Source organism: Pongo pygmaeus, chromosome 15 (genome assembly GCF_028885625.2).
Source record: "Pongo pygmaeus isolate AG05252 chromosome 15, NHGRI_mPonPyg2-v2.0_pri, whole genome shotgun sequence".
Taxonomy (NCBI): domain Eukaryota; kingdom Metazoa; phylum Chordata; class Mammalia; order Primates; family Hominidae; genus Pongo; species Pongo pygmaeus.
Window position 1 is genome coordinate 105,329,703 of NC_072388.2, and position 13,868 is coordinate 105,343,570.

The 13,868-nt window shown below is 39.4% G+C and overlaps 1 gene segment (V, D, J or C); it reads right to left on the reverse strand.

Moving 5' to 3' along the window:
- Positions 1–12,667: 12,667 nt before the first annotated feature.
- On the reverse strand, positions 12,668–13,136 carry LOC134738091 (immunoglobulin heavy variable 3-21-like). The segment is given in 2 exon segments: positions 12,668–12,987; positions 13,091–13,136. Coding segments are annotated over 2 exon segments (366 nt in total).
- Between the last annotated feature and the right edge of the window lie 732 nt (positions 13,137–13,868).

The following is a 13,868-nucleotide window of genomic DNA, read 5'->3' on the forward strand; positions in this document are numbered from 1 at the left end:
TTCAGAAACAAACAAACAAACAAAATGAAACGTAATTCCACTCTTGCTCACTTGTGCATCTGTAAGAACCATCTAGATAATGAACAAATAAATTACACTAAAAAGTTTCCTTGTGTTCCTCTGCAATTCCTCCTTCCCAATTATTTTCTTCCCTCACCATGTTCTGAGTCAATCCTTCATATTTAATACTTTAGTTTTGAGCTTCAAGAATTTATTATACAGGAATTATATAGTATGTGTTTTATTTGTGTTGCTTCTCACTCATTATAACTACTTGTAATTCAACCATGTTGAGCATCAACAATGTATTGATTCTAATGATGGACATTATTACAGTAAATTAGCATGCCATTACTCTTTATCTATATATCTTCTTGATATTTGTATCGTTTCTAGTTTCTGAATATTACAAATAAAGGTGCTACTCAACTTGGAGATGTAGGCATTCCATAAAAATTTGTTATTATTCTCACAACAACTACTAACCTTACTGATCTGCAAATTAGTACATTTTCTTAAATACATCAGATTTTTGATGTTATAAGACAAACAAGATATCTCAAATCTGAAGAGAGATAAGGACTTGCAGGGAAATAAACAGGAGCAGAAAATAATGTTTTCTGGGGCAGAGGCTGCCAAATGTCATTTAAGTTTGTGCAAGATTAAAGTAGACATATTCATTGGATGGTTTAAATTTGAGTGTGCTAGAGAAGTTATTGTTTAAATTCTCAGAGTGTATACAGTTGAGGAATTCCTACTGCTATTGAAGCCTTTTTCTTCAGTATTAGGGATACATCACAAAATGCTCCACCCTCTACCCCTCAGGACAGTTCTGTCAGGGAAGGCAAAACAGCAACCACAGCTGAAATGCATCCAGACACACCTCCCCATCACCACTACATTGCAAGATAAATTATCTGCAGAGGTAAAGCCATCAAAACTGCTGTTCTACAGACACTGGAGAAACCAGTAAGAACTGGGAGGGGAGAGAGGAATGCACCAAATCCCTGTCCAGGCCCACCTCCCATCTTCCCTCAGGAATAACAGCCTTATTCAAAAGAAAACAGTAGTAAGGAGGAAACTGAAGAAATCAGTGGGAAGATATAATGGCTGCTGAAGGAGCATCTGGGAAACCATGAAGAGACACCCTTCTCAGGAATGGGAGTAAGATGCATGGATCAGCATCTCATCTGCCGTAGAAACAGGGACACTTGGAAGGACACACCCTGACTTAAGACTGTGATTCCTGCCTGGGGTCTGGCTCCCCTAGAAGCACAGAGAATGTCCCATTCAGTGCAACCCTTCCTGCCACATTGCCAGTTGTCAGGTCCATGTGGCTCTAGGATGGCCTGAGGGAGCTGAAAAATACAGAATCTCTCTGGATAGCACAAGGATAAGCCCCAAACCAAGCAGGAAACAAAACTAAGGTGTCACTGTAGGAATCTGAGTGTCTGGTGGCTGCAGCAGAAATGCACTTTAATTTTGGCAGCCACAGCAACAGTGAGTTTCAGATCACTGAAACTCATTGATTGGTTCACACAATTTCCACAAGAAAGGTCTAGAAAAGGTAGAGTGTAATGATCTACAAAAAAACAAAATACCATAAAGTTAAATAATTAGCTGATGCAAGAATTAAAATAAAGATATTTGTGTCGACATGAATTTTGAAGTAACCTAAGTATTTGGAAATATTTACACTTAATCCCATAGTTAGTCTAACTTCCTAAGAAATTGCCAACACGGGTTTATTTTTAATAATTAACAATATATTAATATCATGCTTATTAATGTAAAAAAATATAGTAGATCTATTAGAACTATTGATTAAAAATGCCAAACTCTGTATAATATTTGAGATATTTATTCTGAGCCAAATGTAAGCCCTATGACCTGTGACATAGGCTCAGGAGGTCCCGAGAACATGTGCCCAAGGTGATTGGGTTGCAGCTGAGATTTATGTGACTTAGAGAGACAGAAGATATCAATCAGTATATGTGAGGTAGACATTGGTTAGGTCCAAAAAAATAGGACAACTCAAAGTCAGAGGACTAACAGGTAATAGAATAATAGAATGATCAAAGTTATTCTGATTAGTAACTGGTTGAAATAGTTAAATTGTTATATAAAGACAAGGGATAAACAGAAAAAATTGTCTGGGTTAAGACAAGGCATTGTTGAAGCCAAGGTTACTATTACACAGCTGAAGTCTCCCAAGGGGCTGCCCTTAGAGGAAATAGATGGCAAATGTTTCCTATTCAGTCTGTGAAAAGTGCCAGGCTGTCAGTTAACCTCTTCAAGATAAGAAAAATGCCTGTGAAAGGATAGGAATTATTTGCAGAATTTAAATTCTTTCCATAACAAGCAGCTTTAAAAGGCCATTGCAAAATATGTCAAAAATACATTTTACGTAAAATACTTTGATTTATTTCAGGGCCTACCATCTGTCATGTAATGCTATCTAGAGTGATATTAAAATTAGGTATCTTGTACCTACAAAACTCTGTTTTGTCATTCATAAGATCTCCATTTCGATGTTAACGTGGTTAATTGTGTCTGAAATTCAAAGGGAGGAGAGTATAATAAGGTATGTTCATTCTTTCCCTCCCGTAAAGATCTGGATTAGTTTTTCAGGCTGCTTTAGAATCTCCCTGGCAAAGGGAAGAAGTCTATTCCACCAGTTGAGGGGAACTTAGAATCTCATTTTTGATTTACAGAACACATATGGGACTTATCCTAGTCAAGAGTATCAGGAAATACTGAGGTGATCACATTGATGTGGAGACCTGAAAGATGGCCCCAGATTCCTCCCTCCAAACCTCTCTCCTGACACTGCCAGGAGAAAACCGTCTAGAAATAAATGTTAACACTTCTTCTATTTTCAAAATCCCTACCTATTATGAAAATAACTAAATTTGGAAGACATCTTTAGAAATTAGTAAACTAGGAGATCTCTAAACTCTTTTATAGATCCAAAGGTTCTATGATTATTTTTCAGTGTATGCAGAAAATTTCATTCAATGGGAGTCTTGAAATTAGCAGGATTCCCTTGAATTATGTCTTTATTTTATTTTATTTTATTTTATTTTATTTTTTGAGACGGAGTTTTGCGCTTGTCTCCCAGGCTGAAGTGCAATGGCTCGATCTTGGCTCACCGCAACCTCTGCCTCCCGGGTTCAAGCGATTCTCCTGCCTAAGCCTTCCAAGTAGCTGGGATTACAAGCATGTGCCACCACACCTGGCTAATATTTTGGTATTTTTAGTAGAGAATGGGTTTTGCCATCTTGGCCAGGCTGGTCTTGAGCTCCTGACCTCAGGTGATTTACCTGCCTAGACCTCCCAAAATGCTGGGATTACAGGCATGAGCCACCAGGCCCAGTCTAAAATTTTTTTTAATTTATATGGCTACATAATAGCTATACACATTTATGGGGTACATGTGATATTTTGATATGAGCATATTATGTATAATGATAATACCAGGATAACTGGGATATCTATCACTTTAAACATTAATTATTTATTTGTATTAGGAACATTCCAAAATTATCTTCTAGCTATTTTGAAACATACAATAAATTATTGTTAACTTCAATTTTCCTGTGTCATTTCTGCATTCTCACCACCAATGAGTGACAGTTTCTGTTTCTCAGCTTCCTCATCACCATTTGGTATTGTCAATTTTGTGAGTTTATCCTATTCTAATAGGTTAGTAGTAGCATTTTCTTATAATTTGTATATAAATCTACCTAATGAAAATCAAGTTGATCACTTTCTATATTTATTTTCAGGTGAGGTTTCCATTTAGGTTTTTGCCCATTTTAAAATTGAATTGTGTAGTTTTGTTGTTGTTCAATGGTAAGTTAGCTTGTATATTTGTCATAAAAGTCCTTTACCAAATAATTGATTTGAAACTCTAGATTTCAATTCAATGGCTTGCATTTTTACTCTCACCTAGGGTACATTTGCAGATGAAAGTAAATTCACTGAAGACTTAGACCAGTCATGGGATTATGGAACACATTCTTCCCAACACCTTACAATTATATCACTAAAGGCCTCTATACAGCAGTTCATTTTACCTAGTAGATAGTACCTGATTCTCAAGAAAAAAAATCATGAGACATAGGAGAAAAAAGTCACCGTTTCAAGGGACAGAACCAGCATTAATATGAGACTCAGGTATGACCAAGATGTTGGGATTACCAAACAGAGAATTCAAGACTACTGTGATTAATATGCTAAAGGCTATAATGAATAAAGTAGACAACATGCAAGATCAGATACGTAATGCAAGTAGAGGGATGTAAACTCCAAAAAAATGCTACAGGCAAAAAATACTGCAACAAAATTGAAGAGTGTATTCAATGGGCTTATTTGTAGACTTGACATGTCCAAGAAAAGACTCTCTTAACTTAATGTATTTCAGTATAAATCTCCAAAACTAAGAATAAAAGAAAAAATATGTTTTAAAAAAGAAAGGGGCACCATTAGGTCCATAGCAGGGCTCCTTGTGAGGAGGACACACGCGCTGTGCTTTTCTTTTAAGACTGTTCTACTTTGCATGCAGGTGGCCTCTGAGGATAAAATGGAATAAAAAGGGAAAAATATGTCATCCTGCTGACTTTCAGCATTAGTTGTTACTGATGAGAAATCAGCTGTTGATATTAGAATTCTCTTATACATGAGGAGATGTTTTTCTCTCACTGCCTTCAAGATTTTCTGGGGTTTTTTTGTAAAATATTTTATTATGATGTATTTTGGTGAGGATCTCTTTTTACTTATTATACCTTGAGGTTGTTGAGCTATTCATACTTCAATATGTATATTAATACTTATCATAAAAATCATGGAATTCTCTGCCATTATATTATGACATTTTTGTGACATATTTCTTTCTCTCTTCTTGTGCTAGTATTCACACTAAGCATATGTTGATTAATCTATCAGGGTCTGCCTTTTATATTAAGCTCATTTCATTTTATTGCAATTTTCACTGTTCTTTGAAAGTGGCATATCTACCAATATATATCTAAATCTGCTGATTTTTTTTAGGTTCAAATATACTGCTTATCCCCTCTAACATATAGTTTTACTTAAGTTATTGTATTTTTAACTTTATAGTCTATAACTTTTTGCAAAAACTCTCTGTCAGTATTGATATTAACTCTTTGGTGAGATACTGTTACCATACCTTCCTTAACTTTTCTAGTGATAATATTCCTTTGTGAATCATACATTCTTGTAATGGTTGTTTTGAAGTCTCCGTTTGTTAAGTCCAAAATCTGTAGCAACTCAAAGACAGTTTGTGTTTTCTGACATTTTTCTTGTACATTGGTGACATTCTTTTTTCTTTGAATATCTCATAATTATTTTCTGAATGACAGAGAATATAATTCAGAAACTCTGAATAGCGATCACCCACAACGCTCTGGTGTATTGGTGAAACATCTGCCCCTATTTATTTCTTAAGTTCCTTGGCTTGTCTGTTTCACTGACATCTCTTTCCCCGACCCTATTAAAACCTTGATGTCGTCATTCATGGTGCATTTCCGGAAGTACACACAGTTTCCATAAAATCCTGACACTTGGCAGTGCAGCCTTTGACAGCTTCACTCTCTGATGCCTCTGTTTGGGTGTCTGTATCTGTTCATATGTCATCCAGATGTTACACTGCACTCACGGCAGGCATGGTGACACTGTTGTGTCATACATTATTCCACAGTATTACACAATTAAATTTGGGCCTCATTTCAGGGGCAGTTTTTGAATTTTGTCTTGACCCCAAAATGTTACATTATTTTACTAAATGAGGTCTAGCTACATTTTCAAGTTGGCCTTTAAATTCTGGGCTCAAGTGTTATTCTCACCTCAGACTCTCAAGTGGATGGAAACTACAGGCAGTGCCACAGTGCCCAGCTCATTATTCTTAAATTGTAGTTTTTCTCATTCTGTCTGCTGAAATGAGTGAATTCTAGTTTAATGTATTGCTCTCATGGAGCCATCAGCTTTCTATTAATAACTTACCATAAAGATTTATAATATTTTAGAAAAAACCTACGGTTAAAATTATTCTCCTTTTACTGCAAATAAAGTCACATCCATTAGAGCGAGCTATGTGTCTCTGTTTCTTTGCCCTCTCTCTGCCACTATAAAAATATAACAGCCTCTGCCTTGGTGTGGAAGAAAGGGTTCATGTATGTTGGAGGGACACCCCTGCTTTAAGTACGGGAAACTGCATGGGAGGGGTGGACTCTTACAGTCTCTCTGTGCCTCACCCGGAAAGCTCTCCAGATCCTCTGCCCTACAGGTGAGCTGGGTGGGAATAATTGGGGTTCCTCTGTTCTTGGCCTATAACACATAGCATGGAGTCTCTGTCTTGCAAGTGGAGCTTGGTGGAGAAAGGCATCCATGAAATCACAGACTGGAATTCACTCTCAACCACAGAGATCTGACACCATGGCCTCAACTGCGATCTGGGGGAGAGGAAGGACCCTCTGCTTGTCAGTTCAGCCCAAGATCAAGCTTCTGTCATCCTGATCTGGAAAGGAGAGGGTGATGCTCATCTCTCAAGTACTGTGGGCCCTCACTGCCCTTGCTGAGACTTGATGTTTTAGCTGCTGTAAGAGAATAGACTGGGTGGTTCAAGTAAAACATAAATGAATTTGTCACAATTCTGAAGGTGAGCAAGTGCAAGGCCAACATGCTTTGAAACTGCGTCCTCCTTCATAGTTGACCATCTTTTTACTAATTCCTCACCTGGTGGAAGAGGAGAGGGAGCTTTCTGGAGTCTCTAACAAGGGCACTGATTCATTCATGAGGGTGGATGGGGCCTAGTCATCTTCCAAAGGCGACCCATTCACTTACCAAAGGCCCCACCTCCTAACACCATCACACTGCGGTTAGAATTCCAACCAATGCCTAAGGGGGAAATAAACATTCAGTCTATAGCAGCACACTTTATCAATCAATGATTTTTATTTACTCTGCATCCTTAGAATAATTTGAATTGATTTTAAATGTTTGGGTTATTACAGTTTTTATCAGATGTTGTTGTTTCATTGGAAAGCTAAGGGCTCTGGTACTATCAGTCTGGTGATAATTCTATTCATATACTTGTTTGAAGCTTCCTCATTAGGGCCATAAGCATTTTGAATGTTGGTCTCTGAAATTATTTGCCATGGTGGAATAAAATTGTTCCCCTCATAAGTATTATTATTTGCTCAGAAATACACTGTTTTATATTTTAATGTAGCCAACCCACCTTTCCTTTATTTGGCTTTATTATGGTATCTTTCTGTATATTTTAAAGTTTGTAAGTATATATTCATATATTTTCCATGGCTTTGGATTTTAAGGAGAGCTCCCTGTAGTAGGGTGTGTTCTCACGTACAACTTTCACTGCTTCCCACACACTGATCTGTGCTCTGTCAAGTCTGGGTGTTCCTCCCGGCATCTATGGGGTTCACACACGGACAGTATTCTGCAATCCACTTGCTATCCTGTGGGATCCACACTTCTTGGCCTATGTGGGTTTCCAGCTCCCTTTTATTAATTCTAAATCCACATGGTTCCACTCCAGCACTGTAGCCTCATACCTCCCTTAAGGAAGTATCTGAGTCTGCATTCACCAGGCTTATTTTGCTTAATTTTGCTTATTTCCTCTCTCAGTAATCGCTGTCTTTGTTGCCTAGTGTCAAGCATCTTAAAATTGTGTTTAAGTAATTTCACTGGCTTTTCCAGTAATTTCTGGTGGAAAGATACATCTGGTTTCTGTTGTTACAACTTGTTTGAAAGTGATCATCTTGCACATAAATATTAGAATCTATTTTATGATGTCACTAAGTTTTATCCTGGAATATATATATAGATATTCAAAAATTCAACACTAAATCCTAGGAGACATTTTTGTAGACATCATAAAGTACATATATATATACACACATATATATGTAAGTGACATATAGTATATATATGATATTAATTCTACCAAATACTTCATATATGTGTATGTATGTATGTAATATTGGGTATGATATTAATTCTATCAAATACTATGTAAAATACTATTTCTATTTCTGTAATCTATATCATGTATAGAGTAATATATATATATAGTGTTTGGTAGAATTAATTATCTATATTTCTATCTATCTATCATCTATCTCACACTTTTCCTATACCTCTCATAAAATGAATATTGAGATGATTTATAGATTAACTAGATAACAACAACACTGGTGCCATTTATTTTTCTGATATTTCACTGATAACTTATGAATTGACCAGTTCTCACTTATAAATTCTGATATGGTTGACTCTGTGTTTTTATCCAAAGTTCTTTTTGAATTATAAACCCCAAGTGTCAGGCGAGGGGACTATTGGGAGGAGATTAGATCGTGGGAGTGGTTTCCTCCATGCTGTTCTCCTGATAAAGTTCTCGGGAGATCTAGTTGTCCGATAAGTTTGTGGCTCTTTCTCCTCCTTCTCCTTCTCCTTCTCTCTCTCTGTCCTGCTGCCTTGTGAAGAAGATACTTGTTTCCCCTTTGCCTTCCATCATGATTTCACGTTTCCCTAGTCTCCCCAGCCATGCAGAACTGTAAGCCAATTAAACCTCTTTCATTTATAAATTACCCAGTCTCAGGTTATATCTTTATAGCAGTGTGAGAACGAACTAACACAGACCCTTTCCCATAAAATGCAGTCTTTAATTAAATAAACATTTTTTACCATGAGATAAAACAGCCTTCAGGTGACTAAATATGCGTGTTGATTTTAACATGAGAACCATCATGTTGTAGATGATGGCATTCTCAGAAAAATGACCCAGGTTCAAGGAGTTAACTGCAGAGTTATATTCACTTGTGTTTTTCTTTGTAACAAGAAAGTTCTGAGTTACAGATGATATAGTGGGTGGTCTCCTTAGCGTTTGATGCTGTGAAGCAAAAGAAGGCAACCCTAGGTTGTAGTCAGAGGTTCTCTGGCTGGTTCCTTGCTGCATCTGCTCCTAAATGGGGCTCTGTCTTGGCTGAGTTCTGAGCTTCTCCTGTTGGTCCTCTGCTGTCCATGCAGCCCAGATAAAGGAGGGCTGGGAGATCTGCTTCTGAGATGCCCAGTCCTATGTCTCGCTCCAGGCCAGGAGCTCAGCCAGTCCTGGGGGCTGAAACTTGGATCTCTGCTATGTGACCTCACCTGTGCACTAAGCATCCTCATAGCAAGGTGACAGGGACAGCTTCACAGACAACACTGGAGACAATTTTCAGCAAATCGAATTGTATTTCTACTATACAATTGAGGAATCATGTTCATTGGGGTGTAAGTGACTGACATATCCAAACACACACACACACACACATACACACACACACACAGTATGGACATTCATTTACATTTCCCAAAAACTGGACACATTTTGTATTATTCCTGATGAGTTCATAAAATTCTGAGGTTTGAATCAGAAACTAAAAGATATTTGCATTTCTCTGACGGCCAGTGATGATGAGCAGCATTTTTTCATGTCTGTGGCTGCATAAATATCTTCTTTTGAGAAGTCTCTGTTCATATACTTTGCCCGCTTTTTGATGGGGTTGTTTGTTTTTGTCTTGTAAATTTGTTTGGGTTAATTATAGATTCTGGATATTAGCCATTTGTCAGATGAGCAGATTGCAAAAATTTTCTCCCATTCTGTAGATTGCCTATTCACTCTGATGGCAGTTTCTTTTGCTGTGCAGAAGCTCTTTAGTTTAATTAGACTAGTTGGGGGGAGAGGGGAGGGATAGCATTAGGAGATATACCTAATGTTAAATGACAAGTTAATGGGTGCAGCACACCAACATGGCACATGTATACATATGTAACAAACCTGCAGGTTGTGCACATGTACCCTAAAACTTAAAGTATAATAAAAAAAAGAAACTAAAAGATAACATTTTCTATAACCAACCTTACAAGTGAATAAGATGAGAAAATGGGGTCAGAAAAATCAAGATTGAGTTATTACCTGCAGTCTAATGGTGATAAGTTACATAATGGAGCTGTGTTGAGATAGGTTTCCAAGGGTTCTAATTCTAATTCTTAGCCACTCGATTTATGCTAGCCATCAATCTCTGAGAGTGAGGAAGCTAGAGGTTCCCCACATGGGAAAGCTCTCTGACTCCATAAAACTTCTCTGGGCTTCTTTTGCAGGCTCTGAGGTGTGCAGACTCCTACTCCAGATTCTGCAGTCAGGCAAATCCCTGCTCTTTCCCAGGGGACACAAGAGATAGTGTGGATAGGGGCCAGACGTGCTCTACTCAAGGTCTCTGCACACTGGGAAAAACCAGTGAGAGTAGAAAATGCAATAATTCAAACAATACCCATGAAAAACTCAACTCTGTGCCAGGACCTCATGCACAATTATAAACCAATGCAATTAAAATAAATGTGAAAATCACAATTGTTTTCAGGTGCACATTTGTTCATGTATTTTTCCAATAAAACAAAGTAAAAGTAGGTGTTCTCTACAAAAATCCAAAAACAGTGTGTTGGCCCTGAGAATGCACGTCCCTCCCTCCTCCTACAGGCAGCAAAATGCAGGTGAGTCAGGTTCCCAGCAGCTGCTTTCTGACATCTGTGGCATGGCGTGTGCTGAGGCCCATGTCCTGTGGTCTGCTCTAATGAAAGGACTGATTCTGCAGTGATTCCTAAGCAGAGCCATTTCTGGGAGTCATGGGGATGCCCTGAGAGGCAGCACTGACTTGCACAAGACTCAATTATATTTTGCACCTTCCTTGCACAGCACAGAAATATAGGAACCTTCCACCCAATCCGCCCTCCCTCTCTCCTTCACTCAGGGACAAGCTTCCACCATGTGCCGTCAGCTTCCCAGCCTCATTCCACCCCCTGTGCATTTTCTCTCAAAGGGATGAATGTATTTCTTACAAAGGATGGATTATTCATGAATCCTCTAGGCAATCCCGAAGCTGGGGGTTCCTCCCCTCCTTTGTAGACCATCTAGGGAAACTTTCTGATGTTTCCATGGCATTTGTAAAATGTCATGGCGCTGGGGGGAGTGCGTTTTAACACGTTAAGGCATTATAATAAGCATATAATGAGCAGCGAGGATGAACAGAGATCACTTTCGTCACCGTCTTGGTTTTGGTGGGCTGTGGCCAGCTTCTTTACTGTAACCTTTATCAGCAAGGTCTTTATTACCTGGATCTTGTGCAGACCTCCTATCTCATCCTGTCACTAAGAACGCCTTAGCTTACTGGGAAGCTGGGAAGCCCAGCAGGTCTCAGTCTTATTTTTCCTAGCCCCTATTCAAGATGGAGTTGTTCCAGTTCCAACGCCTCTGACACAATAATATTTATTGACACAAAAATATTTATAATATAAGAATGATTATATTGCCAAATATAAAATAAAATATAATAATGGCTACAATCATTTTTATGTGTCATCTTGACTAGACCACAGTCTCATCTACTTAATCACACACTAACCTAGGTGTTGCTCCAATGGTATAATACAGGTATTAGGAGAGCCTGCCATTATGTTTTCCCATTAATTTTTCCTAAGTCATGAAGAGTGTTCTAGATAATCTAGGTGGGGATGATTCAATCAGAGCATAACAGAAGACGATGGGACTCCATGGTAGATGGAAGATGCAGGTCTTCCAAGGAATTCCAGCCTGTCTTTTCCGATGGGCAGCAGTATTGACCTTAGGCTGTCTAGGCAGGCCCTACAATTACTGTTACCCAGAGCTCACAGCACAATGGAGTGTCCATCCTCAGCTTTCCTCAAAGTCATAGGTGAGAGTCCAAACTCTGTGACAGTGTGAGAAGCACAAGATCAGCTCTACATCAACATCCCATTGCAGAAAACTAGTATTATTCCCTTCATGACTAAGGTCCACTTCATTTCCCAATCACCTCGATGCACACAAGACAACAGGAGATTCCAGGCAATGCACACAAGACAACAGGAGATTCCAGGCAATGGTGAGTGAGAAAGTCCCCTCAGTCTACCCAGGTTCTGCAGACCTGAGCCCTGGGATTTTGAATACAGAAAACACATCCTCAGTTTTCAGGGAAGAGAAGAAGGGAATTGTGAGAATCAAGTCTACAGGGAAGGAAAATGGATTAGCAGAAAGAGGGCCAACTGAATCAGTCTGAGTCAGATGGGCACAGTTTTACAAGATGAAGGGGGACATAGCCGTGAAAACAATCAGGTTTTAATGACCCCGACCCTGGGTGAGCCTCTCTCTTGGCTCGTATCAGAACCCAAAGCCTGTTCTAATCAGAGATTCCCACGGAAGTCTCTGTCCTGAGTCTAATTGGAAAATACTCCCCAGGTTCCCCTGAAATTCATTGGGACTTTCATCCAGCTGACCGTGGAAGGATTTTCTGACCCCAAAGTGGCACTGTGGCTTCTGTGGAGGGGAAGATGTGCCCTCCTGTTACAAAAACAAAGAAAAAAATGACAAGAAAGGTCTGTATTTAGAAATTTCAAATGTTAGTACCGACTTGTAAATCTGGAGAAGTTCCCTGGGGAAATTTGACAATGAGGCCGCCCCAGGCCATGACAGGAAGCCAGCCCTCAGCAGCACCTGCACCTGCCCTGGAGACAGCCCTGTGCACAGTGTCCGGGGACCCCTGCAGGGAGGTTTGTGTCTGGGTTCACACTGACTTCACCTCACTGTGCCTCTCACACAGTAATACAGAGCCGTGTCCTCGGCTCTCAGACTATTCATTTGCAGATAAAGCAAGTTCTTGGCGTTGTCTCTGGAGATGGTGAATCTGCCCTTCATGGAGTCTGCGTAGTATATGTAACTACTATCACCACTAATGTATGAAACCCACTCCAGCCCCTTCCCTGGAGCCTGGCGGATCCAGCTCATCCGATAGCTACTGAAGGTGAATCCAGAGGCTGCACAGGAGAGTCTCAGGGACCCCCCAGGCTGTACCAAGCCTCCCCCAGACTCCACCAGCTGCACATCACACTGGACACCTGCAAACAAAGTGACATCCTGGTCAGAAACTGCCACACAAATCGGCTGTTTCTCTCACTCATATCCACACACACTCAATCTTCTTAGTTTTCCATTAATCACCTTCCAAAATAGCAAGAAGGAAAATCCAGCTCAGCCCCAACTCCATGGTGAGTCCTCTGTGTTCAGTGCTGATCACCAAGTGGAAATGCCTTGGAGTCCCAGAGCTAAGGCTCCTCTCTCAGAGCTGCAGGGTCAGGGTGGGTTGGTTTTCATCAGTAGAAGGAGGTCCTTATTTGCGTGTCTCCTACTATATAACAAGTTCTAGGTTGGGATGCTTGAGGAGTAGGCTGTACCCAGATAAGAAGATGTTGCCATGCAGAAGTTTGCTGACAATGATTGTATTTGGAAAACATGATGTCTTTTTTTTTTTTTTTGTCAAATATATGATATGTTGAGAATGGGTCAAACCAAATCAGACTTTTTGTCTTTATTAGTGGTTGACAGGGGCTGGGGGAGGGAGGAATGAAAAGTGATTGCTAATAGGTATAGGGTTTCTTTTAGGGGTGACAAAAATGTTATAAAGTTAGATAGTGGTAATTATTGCAGAACCTTGTGAATATATTATAAACCACTGATGTACATACCTTAAAAGAGCATATTTTATGGTATGTGAATTATATCTCAATTTTTTTTTGGAAGTTTTTATCTTTTTTTTATACTTTAAGTTTTAAGGTACATGTGCACAACATGCAGGTTAGTTACATATGTATACATGTGCCATGTTGGTGTGCTGCACCCAGTAACTCATCATTTAACATCAGGTGTATCTCCAAATGCTATCCCTCCCCCCCCCCCAACCCCACAACAGGCTCTGGTGTGTGATGTTCCCCTTCCTGTG